This window comes from Trachypithecus francoisi, unplaced genomic scaffold, assembly GCF_009764315.1.
Source record: "Trachypithecus francoisi isolate TF-2019V2 unplaced genomic scaffold, Tfra_2.0 Lachesis_group19, whole genome shotgun sequence".
Classification (NCBI taxonomy): Eukaryota; Metazoa; Chordata; class Mammalia; order Primates; family Cercopithecidae; genus Trachypithecus; species Trachypithecus francoisi.
Window position 1 is genome coordinate 37,594,407 of NW_022681464.1, and position 25,501 is coordinate 37,619,907.

Consider the following 25,501-nt stretch of genomic DNA (forward strand, 5'->3'; position numbering starts at 1 on the left):
CTTGCTAGCATATTGTTGAGAATTTTTGCATCAGTATTCATAAGGGATTTTGGTCTGTAGTTTCTGGTTTTTTTTTTTGATGTCTCTCTCTGGCTTTGGTATCAGATAATGTTGACCTCAAAAAATGAATGAGTTAGGAAGTGTTCTCTCCTCTGTAATTTTTTGGAAGAGTTTGAAAAGGATTGGTGTTTCCATTTATTTCTTAATCCCTTGTAACCAATCTATCACCAAATATCACACTAAAGTACAGTTGACTGTTGAACAACATGGGTTTCAACTGTGCAGGTCCACTTACATGTGGACCAAATGCAGATTGAAAATCACTTTTGTGGGATTTGAAACCCACATAAACAGAGGCCAACTTTTCATATATGCAGGTTCTGCAGGGCCAACTACAGGAGTTGTATGTGCAGATTTTGGTATACATATGGAATCCTGGAACCAGTCTTCTGCGTAAACCAACGGACAACTGTATATCTTCATTCTGCCCATTCAAGTCCAAGTCATCATGGTCTCTCATTTTAACCATGTAGTAGCTGCCTCAATGAAAAGTCCTCTTGAATTCACTCTTGCATTGCTCCAGCTCATTTTCATTTTACCCCAACGTGATTTTTTTTGAATTACAGAACTGTGTATATCACTCTGTTTTATATTATTTCATCTTTAGTGGCCTGGGAAACTAGTCATAGCTCTGCAATACTGCACGCATGATCTGGCCTTTCCTCTCTCTCCAACTTGATCTCGTCTTCACTCACCATACTTCTAACCACAACTGTTTTCTTTTGGTTCTCATCAAACCCCGGTTTTCCCAACTCTAGACCAAATTTTGTTCCTTAAATGTGTGTTTCCCCTCTAGGACAGGGGTGGCAAACTATTTGGAAAGCATCAGGTAGTAAATAAATACTTAGGCTTAGAGGGCCGTAAGTTGTTTCTTATGATTAGGTAAGTCTGTTGTTGTAGATGAATGCAGCCATTGGCAGTCCAGTAGTTTGCCAGTCCCCTTGCTCTACAAGATTAAAAACTCCAGGAAAGCAATGATTTTGTTTTCTTTACCCTTTTTCTAGTACTTTGTATATAGGAGGTAATTAAATATTTGTTGAATAAATGCTTCAAAAATCAGAAAGTTGCTTGGGTCTTTTTAAAGAACTTCTCATGGTGATTTGCTGTCTGATTTATAATTGCACCCTTTTTTAAAGCAAATATTGAGAAGATGTTTCTAGAACATATTTCTTTCTCTGTTGGTACAAGTTGAGAAATCCAGCAGTAAAAGGCAAATATAGGCATACTTTCTTTAAGATACATCATAAACTGGCCTGGCCAACATGGTGAAACCCCATCTCTACTAAGAAGTACACAAATTGGCCGGGTGTGGTAATGTGCACCTGTAATTTCAGCTACTCGGGAGGCTGAGGCAGGAGAATCACTTGAACCTGGGAGGCAGAGGCTGCAGTGAGCTGAGATTGCACCACTGCACTCCAGCCTGGCAAGAGTGAGACTCCATCTCAAAATACGTATATGTATTTTAAATTTTTATATCAATTTTATCGTTGACATAAAGGTTATTTAAGAGCAAGCTGTTTGATCCAAGTATTTTATAGTTTTGAGAGTTTCTCTTGGAATTGATTTCTAGTTTTATTCCATGATGGTCCAAGAAGTTACTTGATATGATTTTGATTTTTTCAAAATGTATTGAGATTTGTTTTGTGGCCTGATGTATGACCTGTCTTGGAGAATGTTCCATTTGCTGATGAGAGGAATGTATATTCTGCAGAATAATGTATATTCTGCATATTGTTGGGTAGAATGTTGTGTAAATGTTTGCTTAGGTCCATTTGGTCTAAAGGCCAGTTTAAATCCAATGTTTCTTTGTTAGTTTTCTGTCCCCATGATCCATCTAGTGCTATCAGTAGGGTGTTGAATCCGTCATTGTTGTATTGCTTTCTGTGTCTTCTTAGGTCTAGTAATATATGTTTTATGAATTTGGGCACTGGTATTTGTTACATATATATTTAGAATTGTTGTATCTTCATGTTGAATTGATCCCTTTAACATTATATAATTTTTTTTAACTGTTGATTTATAGTCTATTTTATTTGATATCAGCTACTCTTGCTCACTTTTGGTTTCTGTTTGTATGGAATAGCTGTTTCCACACCTTCAGTCTATAATTGTCTTTATGAGTAATATGAGTTTATTGTAAGTAGCATTTAGTTGGTTCATTTAAAAAAATCCATTACTGCCAGTCTGTATCTTTTAGGTAGAGCATGTAATCGATTTACATTCCAGGTTAGTATTTATATGTGAGGTTTTGCTCCTGTCATAATGTTGTTATCTAGTTGCTTTGTAGATTCTTTCTTTTTTTCCCTCCTTTCTGTCTTTGTGGTTTGGTGGGATTCTGTTGTGTTGCTATTTGATTTTTTTCTCTTCCTGCCTTGTATAATTATTTTATAAGACCTGTGAATTTTATACTCTCTTGTTTTTATGATGGCTAGTATTGATCATTTGTTTCCATGTTTAGAACTCCTTTGAGTGTTTCTTATAGATCTAGTTTAGGGGCGGTGAATTTCTTCAGGGTTTGCTTCTCTGGGAAAGACTTTATTTTGCCTCCATTTATGAAGCTTATTCTAGCAGGATACAAAATTTGTGGTTGATAGTCCTCCTGCTCCCCACCCCCAGCACTTTGAAAACAGAATCCTACAGATGGAGCAGGATTGTAAAAAACAGAAAAAATAAAATCCCAGTCTCTACTAGCTTGTAAGGTACCTGCTGTGAAATCCACTGTTAGTCTAATGGATTTTCCTTTACTGGTGACTGAATGCTTTTTCTCTTGCTGATTTTAGGATATTTTCCTTCACATTGACCTTAGGCAGTCTAATTTCTATATATTGTAGTGAGGCCTTTCTTGCAGTGTTTTTGCCTGATGTTCTTTGAGCCTCTTATTGTTTGGATGTATAGATCTCTTGCTAGACGAGGGAAGTTTTCCTCAACAATTATTTCCTCAAATAGGTTTTCTTTTTTTTCTTTTTTTCTTTTTTTTTTGAGACAGAGTCTTGCTCTGTTGCCCAGGCTGGAGTGCAGTGGTGCGATCTCGGCTCACTGCAAGCTCTGCCTCCTGGGTTCACGCCATTCTCCTGCCTCAGCCTCCCGAGTAGCTGGGACTACAGGCACCTGCCACCACGCCTGGCTGATTTTTTGTATTTTTTAGTAGAGACGGTGTTTCACCGTGTTAGCGTGTTAGCCAGGATGGCCTCGATCTCCTGACCTCGTGATCCACCCGCCTTGGCCTCCCAAAGTGCCAGGATTACAGGCATGAGCCACTGCGCCTGGCCTCCTCAAATAGGTTTTCTAAAGTTTTTGCTTTTTCTTTTCCCTTGGGATTACCTAGGATTTTGTTGGTTTGACTGTTTTACATTGACCCATACTTCGAGAAGGCTTTGATCATTTTTTACAATTCTTTTTTCTTTATTTTGTCTGATTGGTTAATTCAACAGATTTATCTTCACATTTTGAGATTCTCCTGCTTGGTCTAGTCCATTGTTTGCTTTCAACTGTATTTTGTAATTCCTTCCATGAATTTTTTTATTCCAGAAGTTCCTTTTTTAAAAAATAAAAAACTATGCCTTTGGTAAATTTCTTGTTCATATCCTGAATTTCATTTTCTTATCACTTTATATTAGTTTTCAGATATCTCCTATATCTCATAGAGCTTCTTTAAAAATCAGTATTTTAGCTGGGCATGGTGGCTGATGCCTGTAATCCCGGGAGGCTGAAGTGGGAAGATAGCTTGATGTCAGGAGTTCAAGACCATCCTGGACAAAACAGTGAGACACATTCTCTAAAAATTATTTTTTTTTTTAATTTAACAAGTGGGCATGGCAGTGCAAACCTGTAGTCCCAGCCATTTAGGAGGCTGAGGTGGGAGGATCACTTGAGCCCATGGGACTGCAGTGAGCTATGATTGTGCCACTGAAATTCACCCTGGGCAATAGAGCAAGACCATATCTCAAGAAATAAAATAATCAGTATTTTGAATTTTTTATTTAATATTTCAAAGATTTCTTTTTGGTTAGGATCCATTGTTAGAGAATTACTGTGTTGCTTTGGAACTGTCATGGCACCTTTTTAAAAAATATTTTCTGTATTGGGCTCATTTCCTTTGCATCTGGGGTAGTAGTTGCTTATTTTTATTTTTGAATTTACTTTTGTTGGGGCACGACTTATTTTTTCCTTGACAATGTGTCTATGATGTATGTTTAATAGATTCTTTTGACTTTGCTTCTTGGGTGTATTCAGTGACATAAGTTATGTATGATTTCCTTGTTTATAAATAGCCTTAGTGTGGTGGCTTTCTCCAATGCTGGCTATTGTAGTAATGTATCGGGCGAGTGAGCAGTCTCAGGGCTTCCTGTGTAGCTGCAGTGGTATGGGCAATTGTGGTAGTAGAGGTGGTGGCAGAGCTTGTCTCCTTCCTGAGCACTGCACGATTGTTTTAGCAGATGTTTTAATGGGCTGTGCAGGTTGGCCTCCTGTCCAGTATGTGGTGCTAGAAGGTAAGAGCTGGATGCAGCTGTTGTAGTAGCATTTATGGGTTACCTTTGTTAACCAGAAGTACTCTGATGTCCTATATGATGAACTGGGCTGTGTAACTTTCAGGGGTCCCAGTCCTGTGCTCTGCCCCTGAGGCAGTTGGGGAGGACAAAGCTAGGCAGGGCTGGGCTGGAGAATCCTGCATTTTGGCCACCTCAACAGTGGACACAAGCACCAGCCCTTGCAGGGGTTGCAAGGTAGTTCTCAGGCCCCTGAAGCAATGCTCCAGGGAGGAGCAGAGCAACCAATGCCTTGCCAAAGATCCAGCATGGGGAAAGTGGGGTTGCTAGGGCTCTACAACCTGGCAGGTGATAGTGGGACCTGGTTCTCTACAGTTTTGACCTGGTTGAGTTCCCTCCTACCGTCTGCTACTGGCAGCAAGCTGAAATAGCCAGCCAAGTCCCAGGCAGTCTGTCCTCAGATTGTGAATCTGTCTCAGGCTGCAAAACTTCCTGGAGGGACAAAAACCAGGCTCCAGGCCATACCCCTCCCAGTCTGGCTCTGCAAAGCAGGGGCCCCCAATTCTCTTACCCATGGCTGGGGCCCATGTTACGCTTGCCTCTCAATTCTGGTTGTGGAGGCTGCTCTCCTCAATAATAGATCACAAATCTTAGTCTGGAGATTTTCCATACCAGTGACTGCCACCTATGCTGGCTGGCAGATTTCTGTGCAGCCCCCTGTGACTTAGGATTGGGAATGACCTCCTCCTATTTGCACCCACTGGGTCTAGGAGTATGAGTGGAGCACTTCCCACTCTCCCCAGTGCTCTCCAAGTCAGATCCAGTGCTTGGTAGGGCCAAGGAGCTCCCACTGGCTTCAGTTGCTCTCTCCCCTTCTCACACAGAGGATTCACTCCCAGTTTTTCATGGGACATGCAGTGCTGTTACCTACTGAAGTGTTCAAAGTATCCAAAGTTTCTTTTGTTGTTTTTTTTTTTTTTTTTTTTTGAGACAAGGTCTTGCTCTGTTGCCCAGACTGGTACCTTCATAGCTCACTGCGGTCTTGACCTCCTGGGCTCACGCAGTCCTCCCATCTCAGCCTCTCAGATAGCTGGGACTAATTAGCCGGACCATGCCCGGCTAATTTTTAAATATTTATAGAGACAAGCTATCACTATATTGCCCAGGCTGGTCTCAAATTCTTGGCCTCAGCCTTCCAGAGTGCTGTGGTTACAGGCATGAGCTACCACACTGGGCTTGTTACGCTTTTATGTTGAACTCCTGTGTTCCTTCTTAGATAAAAGTTCACAGTTTGAATACACTATTGTACTGTTTCCAAGTGGGTAAGGTTGACTACTTTTCTCTCTCTCCGTTTTTGGTCTGTGTGGTCATGTTACCTACTTGATAAACATTTTGGTTTTGTTCATGAATTACCTTTTAAAAAATTTTGGGTTTTTGAATATTTGCATTATATAATTCTAGAGTGGGCAATAAATAAGGAATTTTTTGGAGAGGTCATGTTATTTGTCTATTCTGTTGTCTTCCTTTCTCTTTAAATAGTAATTTTAAATAAAGTGAAAGAGTTTACAAGACTTGAAAGAAAGAGATTTTAATGAATTGAAGAGTTAACTTTTATTATTACTGTTCATTTTCGTAGGATAGCGTTAGATCTTTTGAAGCTTCAAAGCAGGTTTTAAAATACAGCAAATAGGTATTTGGTGCCAATGTGACATTGCATGTTTCATGTTTTATGTTAAATTTCTCAAGACAGTATTGTTTCTTTTTTCTTTTATTAAGCTTCAAGTGGAAATAAAGAGATTATTTCGCATATTAGTCAACATGGAGGAAAATGGCCTTACTGGTTTAAAAAAATGGGTGAGTTCTTACTCTGAATGTTAAAAAATACGTTGGTATTGTGTTGACTTGATTTTTAATTTCTTCTTAATTTATCCAGAAAACATTCAGAAGTTGGGGAATTATACCTTGAAATTACAAGTTGTGTTGAATGAAAGTAATGCAGACACTTATGCAGGAAGACCACTACCATCTAAAGCAATTAAGTTTTCTGTTAAAGGTAAGCAAAACAGTAATATATAATTATATATGCTAAAGGTGGCATTTTAAATCCAAAAAGAAAAGAGAGATAGGCCAATAAAAGATGTTTGAACAGTTGGGTAACCATTTCGATTTTATTTTATTTTATTATTTTATTTTGTTTTGTTTTGTTTTGTTTTATTTTGTTCTTTCTTTCTTTGAGTTGGGGTCTCATTCTGTCACCCAGGCTGGAGTGCAGTGGCACAATCTCGGCTCACTGCAACCTCCGCTTCCTGGGTTCAAGTGATTCTCCTGCCTCAGTCTCCCGAGTAGCTGGAATTACAGGTGCCCTCCACCATGCCTGGCTTTTTGTATTTTTAGTAAAGACAAGGTTTCGCCACGTTGACTAGGCTGGTCTTGATCTCACAACGTCTGATGATCTACCCGCTTCAGCCTCCCAAAGTGCTGGGATTACAGATGTGAGCCACCACGCCCGGCCCATCTTGATTTTTAAATAGCTTTATAAGTCTACTTGATAATCATATTCTTTCTGAATTTTGAAGACATTGTTTTCTGCTTTTCATTGTTGCTGGTAAAGTCTAAAACTGTCCTGATTCCTGACCCTTGGCATATGGCCGCTCCTCCCCCAAAATGTTCTCTGTTCCCTAATCCTCAGGTGTTTAGGGGAATCCCAGTTTCTGAAATATTCAATTGTATGATTTAGTGTGGGCCTATTTTTATCTAGTATCATCCAGCCATGTACCTCATAGACCCTTTCAGTCTGAAAATCTCTGTTTTATTTTCTGGGAATTTTTCTTGAATCACTTTGATTTTTTCTCTTTTCTTCTCTCTTCTCTTCTCTTCTCTTCTCTTCTCTTCTCTCCCCTCTCCCCTCTCCCCTCTCCCCTCCCCTCTCCCCTCTCCCCTCTCCCCTCTCCCCTCTCCCCTCTCCCCTCTTCTTTCTTTTCTTTTCTTTTCAATGGGATCTCACACTTGCCCGGGCTGGAGTGCAGTGGCACGATCTCAGCTCACTCCAACCTCTGCCTGCCAGGTTCAAGCGATTCTCCTTGCCTCAACCTCCCAAGTAGCTGGGATTACAGGTGCCCACCACCATACCCGGCTAATTTTTTTGTATTTTTAGTAGAGACGGTGTTTCACAATGTTGGCCAGGCTGGTCTCGAACTCCTGACCTCATGATCCACCCTCCTTGGCCTCCCAAAGTGTTGGGGTTACAGGCATGAGCCATCACCCCTGGCCTCTTTTCTTTTTTGGAGATGGTGTCTTGCTCTGTTGCCTAGGCTGGAGTGCAGTGGTGTGATTGCAGCTCACTGCACCTAATTTTTTTTTTTGGAGATGGAGTTTTGCTCTTGTTGCCCAGGCTGGAGGGCTGGAGTGCAGTGGTGTGATCTCGGCTTAGTGCAACCTCCGACTCCCAGGTTCAAGTGATTCTTCTGCCTCAGCCTCCCAAGTAGCTGGGATTACAGGCATGCGCCACCATGCCCAGCTAATTTTGTATTTTTAGTAGAGATGGGGTTTCTTCATGTTAGTGAGGCTGGTCTTGAACTTCTGACCTTAGGTGATCCGCCGGCCTCGGCCTCCCAAAGTGCTGGGATTACAGATGTTAGCCACCACACCTGGCCCTGTCTAATTTTTAAAAAACTTTTTTTGTAGAGACAGGGTCTCGCTATGTTATGTTGCCCATTCTGGCCTCCGACACCTAACCTCAAGCCATCTTCCTGCCTCGGCCTCCTAAAGTGCTGGGATTACAGGCTTGAGCCACTGTGCCCAGCCTGTTCTTTCTTCCTAAAACATCTAATGTTAAGATGTTGGATTTCAGGATTGGTATATTATTTTTGTTTTTCCTACTTTCCATCTCTTGGTTTTGTTTTACTACCTTATTGGAGATTTTCTTAACAGCTTGATGTTCTATGCTATTTTTTCCTTTTTGCTACCATTTTTAGTTTCTAAAATCTCTTTTAGAATAATCTTGTTAAACAATTCCTTAAGCATTCTCTTCCTACTTCATGAATTTAGTATCTTTATTCTCTGAGGATATTAATAATAGTGGGGTTTTTTTATAGCATTTTTCCTGATTCATAGTTTGTTTCCTCCATGTTGCTTTTTTTCCTCCTTGTCTTTATTAGATATTCTCTTATATAATTAGTGATTTGCTTACATTGAAGAATACGGCACTTAAAAACTTAAATTTCCTTGGGGGAAGTTATGATACGAGAATTTTTAGGTCTTGTCTCTTCGGCTGTTTCCATTCCCCAGAGTGGAGCCTTTCAGTCACCTGCTAAAAGGGTAAAGACCTAGCTGCCAGCATTTTGGGAACCAAGCTGGGACAGACCATTTGTGTGTGTTTGTGGGAGTCCTCACATTTAGTATATAATTTTTCACTTGATTTTCCTATTTTCAATAAACACTTTCCTATTTTCAATGACACTTTTAAATTTAATTAATTATATTTTAAAATACAGACAGGGTCTCACTATGTTACCCATGCTGGTCTTGAACTCCTGGGCTCAAGTTATCCTGCTTTCTTGGCCTCCCAAAGTGCTGAGGTTACAGGTTTGAGCCACCACGCCTGATCAGTGACACTTTTAGTAGTGGTGTGTGTCCCACTTCTGGACCTTTTCTTCTTTCCCTAAAGAATTAACCTTCCATCTTTTGCTGGGGATGAGGGGGGTCGTTGACTAGCCCATGCGTTGAAGGATGGGGATCTGCGAAACTGTTTCTCAAACTGACTTCAGCTAACCTTGTTTTATTTCAGTTTCACTACAACTTTCTACAGCCATCCCTGAGACTTTTGGGCATCTGATAACTGTGAATCAGATTCGGTCTCTGCTTACTTTGTTGTTTGAGTATTTGATGTTCTTAGGTCTTTCTGCTAAGTCAGTTACACTTACTCATATGTTCTTTGGCTTTCCAATTCTGTTACTCTCATCTTTTTTCTTGTTTACTGCTTTTATAGAGTCATTGTTACAGGGTTTTTGGAGAGAACTGATCTAAATCTAAGTAGCTGTGGTATCAAGAAGGACCACCTTGGAGTGGTTTTCTTTTTTTTTTTTTTAATGTTTTAGGAGACTTTTTTATACATAAATCTCTGTGTTCTTTTAACACCTGTGGAACATATATTCATAAGATGGGTTTGCTGTAGTTTAAGCAGTTTCCTGTTGATGAATCATGTTGATTGTTTCCAAGTTTTTGGCTATTAGAAACCGTAGTACTATTTGGCAAAAAAAATTATGCTGCTTTCTGTACATATGTTAGAATCTCCTTAGGGTGATACCAAGAAGTGGACATCCCAAAAGGCTATGCCAAGAAGTACCTTCACTTCTCACTATGAGAGTTCCAGTTGACTGCATGCTCATTCCTGGCTGAACTATATATTTATTTAGCATAGTTGGTGGTGAAACTGCTTCTCTAATTTTTAGATTGTGTACCTCTTCTAGCCATTATTGGACATGGTATGTCATCTATGAATGCTTGTTAATTTACTATACCCATTTTAATAGTTTAAAGCTGTGGTTCTCAAATTTGAGTTTGTATCAGATTCACCCGAAAAGAAACATAGCTTGCTGAATTTCACACTGAGTTTCTGATTCAGCAGGTTTGAGGTGGGCCCTAGAATTTGCATTTCTAATAAGTTCTCAGGGGATGCTAAAACTTCAAGACTAGAGACCACACTTTGAGAACAGCCTATATATAGGAGGGTTTCGTGTAGTCTGAATTTTCCTTGTTACACATGTTGCAGATATTTTCTCGTGTGGAGCTTCTATTTAACTTCATCATATATATCATTTTATAACTATTGAATATCGTGTTTTGCCTTTAAAGTTCTTTCCTATGAAAAGGTACAACGGCTGGGCATGGTGGCTCACGCCTGGGGAGGCAGGTGGGTAGCTTGAGTTCAGAGTTCAAGACAAGTGTGGGCAACATGATGAGACCCTGCTGCTACAAAAAATACAAAAATTAGCCAGGTGTAGTGGTACACACCTGTAGTCCCAGCTACTCGGGAGGTTTTTCCCAAGTGGATTGTCTGCATAATATATAATTTTTGTGCTGATTTTAAAATGTTATTTTTAGTATAGTCTAAAATAGATTTCTAAAATTTCTCATATAGAAATGGATCTGTTTTTGACCCCCAATGGATTTTCTGACCAATGTACTTGCTTTTCATTTCATTTTTGTTTTTGTTGAAGAGGGTAAGCCAGAGAAATTTTCATTTGTTCTTCTGGATCATCATTTTCGTGTTGGAGTTCCATTTAATATCCCTCTGGAGTTTCAGGATGAATTTGGTCATACCAGTCAACTAGTAACTGATATTCAGCCAGTTCTTGAAGCAAGGTAATTTGAAGGATCAATACATATTTGTCCTTTCATATTTGCTAAGCATTCGCTCTTTTTTTCAGCTTATTTTTTTTTGTGTGTGTAAGGTGTTCAACTTTAGTGTTATTTAAAATATTAGTGAATTTTATTATATCTGAGTAATTTAGCTCCAAGCTATCCTCTGTGACTAGTGTCATATGTAAATTGCTTCACTGAAGTTTATATTTTGACTGAATTTATTGCTGAAGTTAAGGTGTTTATGCCTTACTCCATGTTCTTTTGCAAGTATGATATAATGTCTCTTAATTCATTATTTGAAATACTTCATTCTGTTTCTTCTGTCATCACTGTTTTCTCTTTTAGGGTTCTTAGTTATTGGATGTTGGGCCTTTTGTACTGAATCCCCAATTTTTTAAAAAAAAATGTCCTCAATCTTTTTGTGTTTCTGTTTTACTTTCTGATAAATGTTCTCAGCCTTGTGCTTACTACCTTTGCATTGAGTTTTTCCTTTCTGCTAACGTATTTTTAGTTGCGATGAGTTCTTTCTGGTTCTCTGAAATTTTTTGAAGACCCTCTTTTTGTTTTGTGAATGTAGTACCGTTTTCACTGATAAAACAAATGGTTGGTTGTGTTTTTTTTTTTAAGTTTTCTTTTGCCTATACAGATACTCTGTTGTCTCCAGCTTAGTCAATTGCTTGTTCTTGGTCTCTAGAGATATCTGGTTATTGGTCGTCTGCTTGTAAATGAGTAGGAGACTGGAATGAAAGAGTGGAGAGTGGAGAGGCTGTTGCCTGTGAGCTCCACTGTGGGATGATCTGTCTGGAGTACATTGTTGGGGGACATCCTGTTAGTATTTTTAGGTCTTGGGCTGGGCAGTTTCCTCAAAGAAGAATCTTCAGTCTTTTGCCTGGAGCGGGGAATAGTTTGGTTCCTAATCAAAGAACAGGGCTGGGGTGGGAATTGGGGAGGAGAGGTCTCAGTATCCATATGCATTTGTTCCAGATTACCTCTTCTCTTCTTTTTAGTATTTCATTCTCATCCTCAGCTTACCTCCTGTCCCTGGTTCAGAGATCTTCTGTTTTAACCTTTTCAGAGATTTATCTTTCACTCATCTGCCAGAGGCAGAGAGGAGAGATCTGGAGATCTGAGATCTAAACTTTTCATCAGTCTTTTTGCTTGTTTGTTTAAAGCTTTTCCTTTTGCCAATTCTGAACAGTACCTGGGCATTCTATGATAGAGGTTGGTTTCTAGCTTTTTCTATTTCTATTTTATGATTCAGCTTTTTGGAGACTGCTGATATTTGCCACTTGTCTGTCCTGTTTTCTAGCAGATAAGTTTGGTTGCCCTGTCTCTGCTTCCTTTCTGTTTTTTCTTTATTTTTTCCTTTAATAATAAATCCCTTTACTGTCATATTAGTGGGATTTTAAGAGACAGTGAAAGTAGGTGTATATGTTTAATGTGCCATCTTTCCCAGGGGATTTATTTTATCTTGTGTGCCACATTACATCTTTTTTCAAATGAGCCTTACAGTTTATTCTGAAAATACCTGTAAACACTTAAATTCCATTCCTCAGAAAAATTAGGCTTTTCTCCATCATGGTATATTTTTTACTTTTTTCCCCTTTACCTTTGACAGAGTAAAATTTTGCCACTGCGAAGGTCTACATCTGGTCAAATCTGATGAAATTAGCTTTGGAATCAGCTTTAGGAACCATATTACTCATGGAAGTAGATTAGGTGATCTCGCCGGTTTATGTCCTCATAAGCCTGTCTGTTATTATTTGGACTTTTATCTAAATTGCCATTCATTTTAATAATAGATGCCCATAAGTCTCTAAAATCCCACTGGTGAAATATGTGAAAGAATTCATGTTAAATGCTGAGGACATCCTTAAACCTGGCTTCTTTGGGTATTTCCTTTTCTTAGGCTTGTATACATGGTCTAGCATTAGATTAGGTACTACGTTGTATCTTTACTAATTCAATACGTGCTGTTTTAATTTTGCATTATACCTATTGTATCATTTTCAGTGTTTAACCCATTGGCATCACTTATTAATACTTGTTGGATCCGTTTTCTTTGTAAAAGAAATCCATGGGAATTTTTTTCTGTTTAGTTCTTTATATATAAAAAATATTTTTTTAGAAAAATAGACATGGCAATGTTACATAGGAAAGCAAAAACACATTTGCAGCTTACTTGTAGGCAACTGAGGGGAGTTAAAACATAATTTTTTTTCCCCAGTGGTTTATCTTTACATTATGAAGAAATAACCAAAGGACCAAATTGTGTAATTCGAGGTGTTACAGCTAAGGGCCCTGTAAACTCTTGTCAAGGCAAGGTAAGCATTATGTATAGATCCTATGATACTTGTTAAGTATTTATTTCATATGGTAAGAATGAAATTGTAAATGAAAAGTGGAATGACCTATTTTTAAAAAACAGATGACAGTAATTGGGTTTTTAGGAATTTATCAGCATTATGCCACCTGACTTATCAGTTACATCTGTAAGAAAAATTGGCACATTTCCTACTGTTGTTGGTTAAACATGAATTAAATATTTTTCATCTGTCCCCATTATCGCTATTTCAGTTCTTTCACATTCAAAGTCATTTTTTTGGCACAGTTATCCAGGACTGTGCTGTTTTGGGTTTTTTTTTTCTCTGTCTCTCCTACTGTTTCTGTCCACTTTTGAAAATTTTTCTTAGAACAAAAATGACGATTAGAAATATGGGAAACTTCAGCTCACATCTTTAAACACATCACTTTGATATTTAGATAAAAGGAAGTGTTTGGTGAGAGATACAGTTAAGGAAGGAATCCTATGCGTAGTTTCTTGGTCTAAAAAAAAAAACAGGGAAGCTAAAGATAGAAACTCTAATAAAGTAATTTTTCAATTAGGTCTATAAAGCAGCTAATAGACTTAACTGACTAAAAAACACTGTAGCTAATTTTTTTTTTCAGTGTATCATTACTTTAAATATTTTCCCTATCAGTGTGATGTTTAAAACAGAGCATGTGTATTTTTTTCAAGTACTGTGTACGGCTTTGTATAATCAAGTCAACAATTGAGTTCTTGATTCTTTCTGAATTCAGATTTTTCTGGAAAAAGAACTTGAAATTCACAGAAAATTTGACTTTAGTAAGATAAACTTACTAAAAATTCCTAGATTATAAAAACCTTTTTATTTTGAAATAACTTTAGAGGAAATAACTTACAGAGGAGTTTGAAGATAGTATAGAGAGGTTGCGTGTAGAAAGTTCTTCCTGTTAATGTCTGACAGAACTTTATATATTTATCCACACATTGACAAAATACTACTAACAAAACTGTGGACTTTTTTTATTGTCTCCAGTTAATTTATTTTTCTGCTCCAGGATCCAATATAGAGTACCACATTGCATTTCAAAATTTTGTGATTTTTGTTTCTTTCTACTTTACTATTTCATATGTTTAATTATTCAGAGGTTATGCCTTTTGAGAATAAAAATTTAAGAGAAAAATTGATCCTAAAATGATATTCCTATTTTGGAAAAGTAGGTTCTACCATAATTCTGTTCATTTCACTGTCTGTAAGGAAGCAATATTGATCAGTTTTTTTCCTCTAAGATTTCTGACTCCGTATATGATAATTTTAGTAAGTATAAAATTGGTAAGTAATTTCTACAATGGTATGAAAATAAAACCAAAATATAAATCAGAACTGATATGATAAACTACTTAAGTATGTATTTAGGACTGGGTTTAATTTTTACTGTTTTTTTCAACAGAATTATAATCTGAAGGTTACTCTGCCGGGCTTAAAAGAAGACTCACAGATTTTGAAAATGAAATTACTACCTGGTAATATTATTTCAAGAAATATTCATAATTGTTTAAAATAATATTCTTATGTTAAAGTATAATGCTATAAAGTTAGAGATTTTTGGGCTTTTAGTAGTGGTATAAATCTTGAAAATACATTTAAATATCAAACCATAGCACTAACAGAAATGACCAGTTTTTAAAAAGGAAAACATTTAGGAAGATGTTATTGACATTCTAAATATAACATTGGGAGAAAAGTTTGGATATTGAAATGTTTTGGGGAACTGTTTCTTGGAATATATCTATTAGGCTTTATTAGAGATGGCTCTGTTCTTTACATTTTGTTTATACAACTGTTTCATATTTTAAGAAGAAAAATTTCTAATGTTATTTTTATTAAGTTAAGGACTTAACTTGAGAAAATGAAGTTGCATTAAAGTTACATAGGATAGAATATGCTGGCTAATTTGAGAGGCAGTCTATAGTAGAGGTTCTAAGTGCATTCTGGAGTCAGCCCTGCTGGGTTAGTGTCTAGGTAAACTCATTCTATGCCTCAATTTCTTCTTGTGTAAAATGAGATAATATCTACTCCCTTGGGGTTGTTAGGAGTATTAAATGAGTTACTACAGGTAGTCCTTGCCTTGCACAGTTCTGTACTACTCAATGGAGGACACAGTTGCAATACGCAAGAGTTTTCATTAACACCTACTGTGCCAAGTAAGAACTGCCTGCACCTGTAAAACACAGCAATGTTTAGCATGTTAGATTTAGCTCTGATATGAACAACACCACAACCATATCTGTGTGCATATGTGATCTTGTTACTGATTGTAGGTAAAAAGAAACATATCAGCTATTTGCGTTCACAAATTCAAGTTGTTTGACATTTTCCTCCAGTATGAATTGTTAAAGAATTTAGGTAGGTCCATTGGTGGAAGTACAAGAAAAGAATCATACGTATCAACAAACATTCATTTATTTTAGAGGTTAGATTATTAAATAATTAAGCATGGATTTGAGTAGTATATTTCTTAGTAGCTAGATAGTTCTTTTTGGGGGGTAGATAGGAAGTATCATGGTATAGTGATAAAAGTCAAGGAGTTTCAAATTACAAACCAGGATTTAAACCTATGTTTGCTACTTACTAGCCTGGTGACCTGGAAGAAATACTTAATTTATCTGAATCCCAGTTTCAGAAATGGGGATGATAATAGTAATATCTTCATTAAGATTATTGTGATGTTTATGTAAAAATAATCCTTAATAAAACTTAGCACAATACTTCATATATAGTAAATATTATAAATATTAACTAATATTAGTACAAGTATAATAAATATTTTCAGTAATTCTCTCTGTATACTTGTGTTATTAGTATGTAGCATTAATTGAATTTTAAAATATCAGTGTTTTTTTTTTTTTTTTTTTTTTTTTTTGAGGCAGAGTCTCGCTCTGTCGCCCGGACTGGAGTGCAGTGGCCGGATCTCAGCTCACTGCAAGCTCCGCCTCCCGGGTTTACGCCATTCTCCTGCCTCAGTCCCGAGTAGCTGGGACTACAGGCGCCCGCCACCTCGCCCGGCTAGTTTTTGTATTTTTAGTAGAGACGGGGTTTCACTGTGTTAGCCAGGATGGTCTCGATCTCTTGACCTCGTGATCCGCCCGTCTCGGCCTCCCAAAGTGCTGGGATTACAGGCTTGAGCCACCGCGCCCGGCTAAAATATCAGTGTTTATGGAACAAATCAGACTGGCTTACTGCAGAAGTATAAGCCTACTTTTCTTAATCTTAGAGGAAATTTGTGATGTTAATTGCTTATGACATCAGAGGTAGTGGACAATCTAACAAGTGAATGACCTGACCATGTCATTACAAGAACTAATTCTTTGAATGTCTAAAACATAGTTACTTGTGCCGGAAAAATCATCATGTAAAATTGGTAAATAGTTTTAATAAGCCGTTATTTTTCTTTTTGAATATCTTTTCCTCAGTATCTTTTAAAGATTTTAGGTGATTTCTAATGTGAATTATCACTGTGTCGTACCTTGTGGAATAAAACTTAGCCTAGACACCAAGCATTTTATACAGTTGAGATTAAGTCTTGTCATGTATTGAATCTATGCATTTTGGGATGAAACCGATTAAACATGGACATTGCCTATATTTTTCTTTCTTGGCAATATTTATAAAATATTGAGTCTTTAATGCTAAAGTTGTTTCTTTTGCTATTTCAGTACTTCAGTCTTTGAAACCTGAATATGTATTTCATTGTATAATTTACTGTTAGGTCAGCCTCGTCGATTGAAAGTGAAACCTGATTCCGAAATTTTAGTTATAGAAAATGGAACAGCTTTCCCATTTCAGGTGGAAGTTTTAGATGAATCAGACAACATAACAGCACAACCAAAACTGATTGTTCATTGTAAGGTAAGCTTATTGGAAGATACTTCGATTATATTGAGTCCCTTATAGTAAGTGGCAGTGACTGTTTTAGCCACTTAATAGTAAATCTTACATAGGATTTAAGTCTGAAATGATTATTCCATGGAGGGATTTGTGGGATCTTATTGCCAATAGTTTTTTTTTTAATCATTCCTAAATCAATAAAGATGCCACCTGTGCCCAGTTTCATAAATTCTTGGATGAAGGTTTACTCACCTCTCCTTCCTTGGCTCTATCCCTCTCATTTCACATGAATTATACATGAATAGAAAGACAAAAATGTCTTTCAAGATTGGGAATGGGCTACTCTGCCTATGGAATAGCCTTCTTTATTCCTTTACTTTAAGGGAAAAAAAAATTGGGAATGATGCTTAAATGAAGGTAGGTAAAAGACCACAGAAAGAAAAGGAAAATCCAGTTAAGTAAAAAAGAAAAGGATTGTGATTGAGGAAGTTGGTTTTCCTTCCAAAACAGATAAATTTTACATAGTACAGTAGAAAATTACTGTTTTTGTTCAGTATTCAAGAGTTTTAGTGACTTTTACTTAGAATTTTCTTATTCATTGCCAGAAATAGTAGCTCTAGTGAATTATTTGAAACTTTGAACAATTATGGAATAATCAAATACATTCGATAGGGTCTTACATTATTTTGCATCCTTCAAATAGTTTTCAGGTGCTCCAAACCTTCCAGTCTATGTTGTAGATTGCAGTAGTTCCGGAACCAGTATTTTAACAGGATCTGCAATTCAAGTTCAGAATATTAAAAAAGACCAGATGCTTAAAGCAAGAATTGAAATACCTGTAAGTTATTATTGTTACTCATTGATACTGTATTGAGTCTTCATACAAATAGTCTTCAACTGCTTAATAACATGTTTTGCAAAATTGTTAACTTCTAAAAATGAGGTATTTGTGGTTCTTTCAGCCAAAGCAAAGCAAAGGCAGTATGAAATACTATAATGACTATTTTAACATTTGTGTCAAATATTAGTAATTGTCTTGATTTTTACAGTGTCTTTTATAGTGTCTGAAGCTATTACTGATTTATATTTCCCTAAAATATTTTTCTTCTATTAAAATACATAATTTTATTCTTTTGCTTTTTTTTTTTTTAAGAGTTAGGGTCTCATTCTGTTGTCTAGGCTGGAATGCAGTGGCACAGTCATGACTTACTGCAGCCTCCAACTCCTAAGCTCTAGTGATCCTCTCACCTCAGCCTCCCAAGTAACTGGGACTACAGACAAGGACCAATGTACCTGATTATTTATTTGTTATTTATTTTTTGAGAAAGAGGGTCTTGCTGTGTTGCTCAGTCTGATCTCAAATTCCTGTCCACAGGCAGTCTTCCCACCTTGGCCTCCCAAAGTGCTGAAGTTACAGGCGTGCACCACTGTGCCCAGCCCTTTTGCTTTTTATGGTTCTCATTTGTTTTAGAAAGTTTGGTAAATATCTCCATTTAAACCACCACAGAAGGACATATAAACCTTTAATATGTATATATAATTTTCTATACACACATAGCTTTTTATTTGTATTTTTACACAAAGGGATTTCTTTTTTTTGTTTGTTTGTTTTTTTGAGACGGAGTCTCACTCCGTCTCCCAGGCTGGAGTGCAGTGGCGCAATCTCGGCTCACTGCAAGCTCCCGCTCCTGGGTTCACGCCATTCTCCTGCCTCAGCCTCCCAAATAGCTGGGACTACAGGCACCTGCCACCATGCCTAGATAATTTTTTGTATTTTTAGTAGAGATGGGGTTTCACCGTGTTAGCCAGGATGGTCTTGATCTCCTGACCTCGTAATCCACCCGCCTCAGCCTCCCAAAGTGCTGAGATTACAGGTGTGAGCCACTGCGCCTGGCCCACAAAGGGATTTCTATATCATGTGCCAGTAGGATACTTTTTATTGGTGATGCATCATGGCTGATAGCCAAGCCAGCATGGAGGCAGGAGCCATAAACAGTCTAAGGTTGCCGAGTGGGATAACAAATACTTAAGTAAAACTTCTAAGGTTGCTGAGTACAGGTACTTAAGTAAAATACTTAAATGTGATTTCTTAGTAATTGATAATGATGATAGATAATCTAATTGGTTGATTAACTCATACTTTCCTACTAATTATACATCAGTTATTAACATAGCTTGAACCTCAAATGGATACAAGATGTCTTTTACTTTTTGAATTAGAATGAGGTGACTCTTCATTCCAGTTCTTTTTAAGCTGGTTATATTTGATAACCTTAAAGTATTTTTTATGCATTTTCTTTATGCAATAATATGGGCAACATACTTTTGAGCACACTTTCTTGCAAAAGATGACTATGAATTAGGGAGGAATCTGGACTTGGAGGCAAGAGCAGCAGGCATTAGGACTTATGTAAATACTACAGACCAATCAGCAGAAGACCAAGAATTCAGGTCAATTAAAACAAATACCAACAGAAGTCCTCTAATATGCAGTTACAAAATGTTATCCAATGGCAGTAACTGAGTTTAGGAGTAAAGCAAGTAAGATACAACAGAAGATGGTTGTGTGCCTGACATTCTGTGAGGTAGGAATTTTTAATATCACTCACATGGATAGTCTTCCGTAAGTTAAATGGCTACAACTGGATGAGGAAGGAGACAAGAGTTAGGTAAGATTATAAAGGTATTTTATGTTTAAATTTGTTTTAAATTTAGTGTATGCTGTTGAATAGACTCTAACTAGATTATGAAATAATAATGTAATATTTTAATTTTGTGTGCCTAAAATCAATTTATATAGCATAATCTAGGTCTTTTCTTTGATCTGTAGAACACTGGTGTGCCAATAATAAATTGTAAATATGCCGATATATTGACCAGTTGTCTTTAGGGCGTCTAGAGTCCTTCTCTGGCTGTAAACAACCTTGATCACTTACCCCAATGTGTTATGAATTGAAAAAATACTGAAAGCTTAATGTAATCTATTACCATTAAATAATATATTTTATGGTAGCTGTTTGTCTCTGATTTTATGGAAACTTCTTAATTTCTTACATCTTTATTCTTATTCATAAATACTAACAGAGTATGAACATAATTAAATTTCACAAGTTGGCAATACTTTTAAAGAAACTTGGAAATAAGAGGAAGGGACCGGGTGTAGTGGCTGATGCCTATAATCCCAGCACTTTGGAAGACCGAGGCCAGTGGATCACCTGAGATCAAGAGTTTGAGACCAGCCTGGCCAACATGGTGAAACCCGTCTCTGCTGAAAATACAAAAATTAGCTGTGCGTGGTGGTAGTTGCCTGTAATCCCAGCTACTCTGGAGGCTGAGGCAGGAGAGTGGTTTGAACCCAGAAGGCAGAAGTTGCAGTGAGCCAAGATTGCCCACTGCCCTCCAGCTGGGAGGCAAAGCGAGACTCTCTCAAAAATAAAAATAAAAAAATAAAAAAGAGGAAGGGAATCCTTTTAGTCCAAATATAATTGTTTTTGTTTCAAGAATGTGGCCACTGTCGTTTATAACCTGATGGTATAACATACGGAATTATTAATAGTACAATGCCATCTTAATGACAAAACCTGTGAGTATAACAATGTATGAGATGGTCTTCCCTAATATTGAAAGTAAATTCTTCAGGAGTGTAAGATTTCAGTACAGATATCACTCAGTGTTTGTGTTTTCTTCTCTTCCTAGAGTTGTAAAGATGTGGCACCTGTGGAGAAAACTATTAAGTTACTTCCCAGTAGCCATGTTGCAAGACTACAAATATTCAGTGTGGAAGGACAAAAGGCAATTCAGATCAAACATCAGGATGAGGTTAATTGGATAGCAGGTGATATTATGCGTAATCTTATTTTTCAAATGTATGATGAAGGAGAAAGAGAAATCAATATAACATCCGCTTTAGCAGAAAAAATTAAAGTAAGTATCTCTAACAGATTGGTTATTTGTAAGAACTTTTTAAATTTTATGTTTGTAAGACTTTGAACAAGCTGTTTTATGGGTAGTCTCTAAAAAAGAAAGTTGTCACAGAAAAATTATACTATCATTTCAAATTCTAAGAAGAAGCTTTTTTCATGGAGTAGGTTGAAATGCAAATGATTCATGTGTGACAAAATTATACTTAGAAAAAAATGATTTTGACATTTTAAAATCTAGGTTTTGGCATTTTGTTTAGTTGTGCTCTTCCTGACTAGCTGTTTTTCTGCAGTCACAGTCAACATCACCACCTTGATAAAGCTAGCAATAAATTGGTAGCAGTTTTGAAAGCACTAAACAAAAGATCTGTTAAAGGCAAGCAGTGAAACAGTGTTGTTAACTACAGAGCCTCGATTTGGCCATTTAAATTACTGAAATTGGTATACCACTCTAAAAATATCCTTAGAAAAGAGTTTTGTTGGTCCTCATGAACCTGCTGTCATCTAAATATGACATTTGTACCTTGATAGGGTTGAATCTGCATGTTGAAACTTAATACCTCACTGAACAGGGACCCAAATCAAAATGTTAAGAGTCTTATTACATAAAGTAGACAGCTTTTTCGCATTCCCTTTATGGTTGACTGAAATAATAGTGGACAGTCTATGCTTGCTTCTTTCAAAGTTCAGTTTGTTCTTCTATAATGAGACACATGCATTCTTCAAAATCACTCTGCTGTGCAAAATTGTGCAATAAAAAAATCACAGGACTTATGAGGGAAAATGGAAACTAGAGGCACAATATTCAAACTTTCTCAGTAACCCATTAAGAGAACCTAATACAATAGTGGCAAAAACAATAATGATAATACATGTTAAATGTTAAGAAGTACATAAATACTATAATAATATGGCAGTTTACCTAGCTTGATGAAGTCTTAGAAATGATTGCAGCTTTTGAGTTACTGTAAAGTGGTGGAAGGAAGGTTGTCTGAAAGTGAGGGGAAAGTTGTTTTAACAGTCTGTGGATGAGCATGGCTCATTAACACATAGTCAGTCAACTGAAGTGACTGATAGGTGTTTGAGGTGCAACATTTTTTGTGTTCCCACTTGATTGGTTCAGCTGCGCACAGTTTTCTGTGTTGACCTAGTTTTTTCAAAAATGAAATCGTACCTAAGCAAAAGTAAAATTTGCCTTATGCTTAAATTGTTTACTGATAATTGTATTGGAACAAATTTGCATTTTCGAGGTAAACATGATTGTATTGGAACAAATTTGCATTTTCAAAGTAAGCATTGTAACAGAACTTACTGTACTTTTTTCCCCTTGATATCTATGAAGATAAAATTCTCAAGTGTGGAAAAAGAATTTACCAAAATTCCAGGCTTTTTGAGGTAGTTAGAAATAAGCATTCCTCCATGTCTGGAGAGCTGACATTCATAGACTCTTAGTAAGGAGTCCCAGTTAACCAAATTTTTGGAGAGTTAACATTGTTTGGCAATTGCTCTTTCAGACTGGTATACACCATACCCATCCTGTGTTTCCAAACATAAGATCTGGTAATTCAAAAGGATTATTTAGCATGGGTTCAACTGACATGAGTTTTAAAATCTTATTTGGAACAATGCTTGTTCTAGCCAGCTTTTTCCCCCTTTGTAATGAGGGAAGAGAGAATTGAGATAGAAATAATTCTGATTCTGCTTGGAAAGGAGGTAACCATTTTATCTCTATAAGCAGATTTGAAGGTAGATAGTGGTTTAATAGTGGTGCCAGGGATGTGGCTTCTGAGCTATTTCCTTTTCTCACAATCATGCTTCCACTTCCTCGTTTCTTAAGAAGTTTAAGAAGAACATTGAGTGGAGAGCCTCTCCCTATCATACCTTCTCCAAGGTTGTTGCCTGCATTTGACACATTGTGCCTCTAATTTGGTAATTATGTATGTCTATGCACTTCTTCATTGACAGTAAAAATAGTGAATACTCCTTTTTTCTTAAGTTGAATGTACAGCCTTTACAGTGGTTTTATGGTGTTGAGAGAATTAAGCCAAGTTAGAGGGAATTCACCCTGAACTGAGCTGGGGAATCTGTTCAGAGGGGTACACAGCCAGGGTGAGTGAGGAGAGCCTTTTATCTTTTTTGTGCAACTCCTTCTTATTTTCCTTTTTTTTTTTTTTAATACAATAAAGAACAGAGACTAAAGATGGTTTTAAAAGATAAAAAGGTAACTAAAAACATTAGAGCAGCATAAACTAGGAAACAGAATATTAGTGATTTTCATTAAAAAGTTAATTCACCATGGGCCAGGCGCGTTGGCTCACGCCTGTAATCCCAACACTTTGAGAGGCTGAGGCAGGTGACTCACGAGGTTGAGAGTTCAAGACCAGCCTGGCCAAGATGGTGAAACCCCATCTCTACTAAAAAAATACAAAAATTAGCCAGGTGTGGTGGCAGGCACCTGTAATCCCAGCTACTCAGGAGGTTGAGAGAGAGAATTGCTTGAACCCGAGAGTCGGAGGTTGCAGTGAGCTGAGATCGCACCACTGCACTCCAGCCTGGGCGACAGAGCAAGACTCGTCTCAAAAAAAAAAAAAAAGTTAATTCACCACGATCAAGTAGGCTTTATTTTTGAGATTCAAGGTTGGTTCAACATACGCAAATAAATGTGATTTGCCACATAAGCAAAATTAAAACCATATGATTTAATATGGTTTCAATAGATGCAGAAAATGCTTTTGATAAAATCCAACATCCCTTAGTGATAAAAGCCATCACTAGATATTGAAGAATACACCTCAAGATAATGAGAGCCATCCATGACAAACCCACAGCCAACATCATACCAAACAGGCAAAAGCTGGAACCGTTCCCCTTGAGAGCTGGAACAAGACAAGAATGCCTGCTCTCACCAATTCTGTTCAACATAGTACTGGAAGTTCTACCCAGAGCAATCAGGCAAGAGAAAAATAAAAGGTATCCAAATAGGAAAGTAAGTCAAACTGTCTCTTCGTTGTGGAGGTGATTCTATACCTAGAAAACACTAAGGACTCTGCCAAAAACCTCCTGGAGCTGATAAACAACTTCAGTAGGGTTTCAGAATGCAAAATTAGTGTACAAAACTAGTAGCATTTCTGTATATCAGTAACTTTTAAGCTGAAAGCCAAATCAGTCGCATTTACGGTAGCCACAAAAAATGCAAAATGCCTAGGAATACATCTAGCCAAGGAAGTGAAAGATCTCTACAAGGAGAACTGCAACACTACTGAAAGAAATCATAGATAATACCCACAAGAAGGGAAAAACATTTCATGCTCATGAGTCAGAAGAACTAGTATGAGTCAAGTGACCATACTGCCCAAAGGAATCTACAGATTCAGTGTTGTTCATATCAAACTACTGTCATTTTTCACAGAATTGGAAAAAAGCTATTATAAATTTCATATGGAACTAAAAAAGGGCTCAAAGCAATCCTAAGCAAAAATAACAAAATGAGAGGCATCACACTACCCATCTTCAAACTGTACTACAGAGCTACAGTAACCAAAACAGCATGCTACCGGTACAAAAACAAATACACAGACCAATGGAAGAGGTTGGAGAACCCAGAAATAAACCTGTACACGTAGAGCTATCTGATCTTTGACAAAGGCGACAATAACAAGCAATGGGAAAGGACTCCCTATTCAAAAAATTGTGCCGGGATAACTGGCTAGCCATATGCAGAAGAATGAAACTGGATCCCTACCTTTTACCTTATACAAAAATTAACTCAAGATGGATTAAAGACTTAAATGTAAGATTTCAAACCATAAAAATTCTAGAAGAAAACCCAGGAAATAGCCATTCTGGACGTCGGCCCTGACGAAGAATTTATGACCAAGTCCCCAAAAGCAGTTACAACACAAACAAAAGTTGACAAGTGGGCCCTAATCAAACTAAAGAGCTGCACAGCGAAAGAAACTACCAACAGAGTAAACAGACAGACTACAGAATGGGAAAAAATATTAACAAGCTATATATTCTAAAAAGGTCTAATATCCAGAATCTATAAGGAACTTTAACAAGCAAAAAACAACCCCATTTAAAAAATGGGCAAAGGATATGAACAGATAACTTGTTAAGAGAATACATACATGTGGGTCAGCAAATATATGAAAAAAATGTTCAACATCATAATCATAATCATAGAGAAGTGCAAATCAAAAGCAATGAGATACCATCTCACACTAGTCAGAATGACTATATTTAAAAATAACAGACGTCAAAAAATAACAGATGTTGGCAAGGTTGTGGAAAAGAAGGAATACTTATGCATTGTTGGTGGGACTGTAAATTAGTTCAGCCACTGTGGAGAGCAGTTTGGAGATTTCTCAACCTTAAATAGAACTACCATTTGAACCAGCGATACCATTACTATATATATACCCAAAGGAAAATATACCATTTCACCAAATATACATGCAGTCTCTGTTTATCTCAG

The 25,501-nt window shown here is 37.1% G+C and overlaps 1 protein-coding gene across 5 annotated transcripts in view; it reads left to right on the plus strand.

Moving 5' to 3' along the window:
- The window catches only part of SMCHD1 (structural maintenance of chromosomes flexible hinge domain containing 1), a 151,134-nt gene that overhangs the window by 57,276 nt on the left and 68,357 nt on the right, over positions 1-25,501 (plus strand). For 4 of the 5 annotated variants that reach the window (XM_033178210.1, XM_033178208.1, XM_033178209.1 and 1 more), the window contains exons 18-25: positions 6,324-6,401; positions 6,481-6,600; positions 10,766-10,910; positions 13,138-13,234; positions 14,667-14,739; positions 16,986-17,125; positions 17,808-17,942; positions 20,801-21,028. In XM_033178210.1, the coding sequence (XP_033034101.1) occupies positions 6,324-6,401; positions 6,481-6,600; positions 10,766-10,910; positions 13,138-13,234; positions 14,667-14,739; positions 16,986-17,125; positions 17,808-17,942; positions 20,801-21,028 (1,016 nt within the window). The remainder of the gene's footprint in view (positions 1-6,323; positions 6,402-6,480; positions 6,601-10,765; positions 10,911-13,137; positions 13,235-14,666; positions 14,740-16,985; positions 17,126-17,807; positions 17,943-20,800; positions 21,029-25,501) is intronic. The other variant, XM_033178211.1, reaches the window with a different exon arrangement.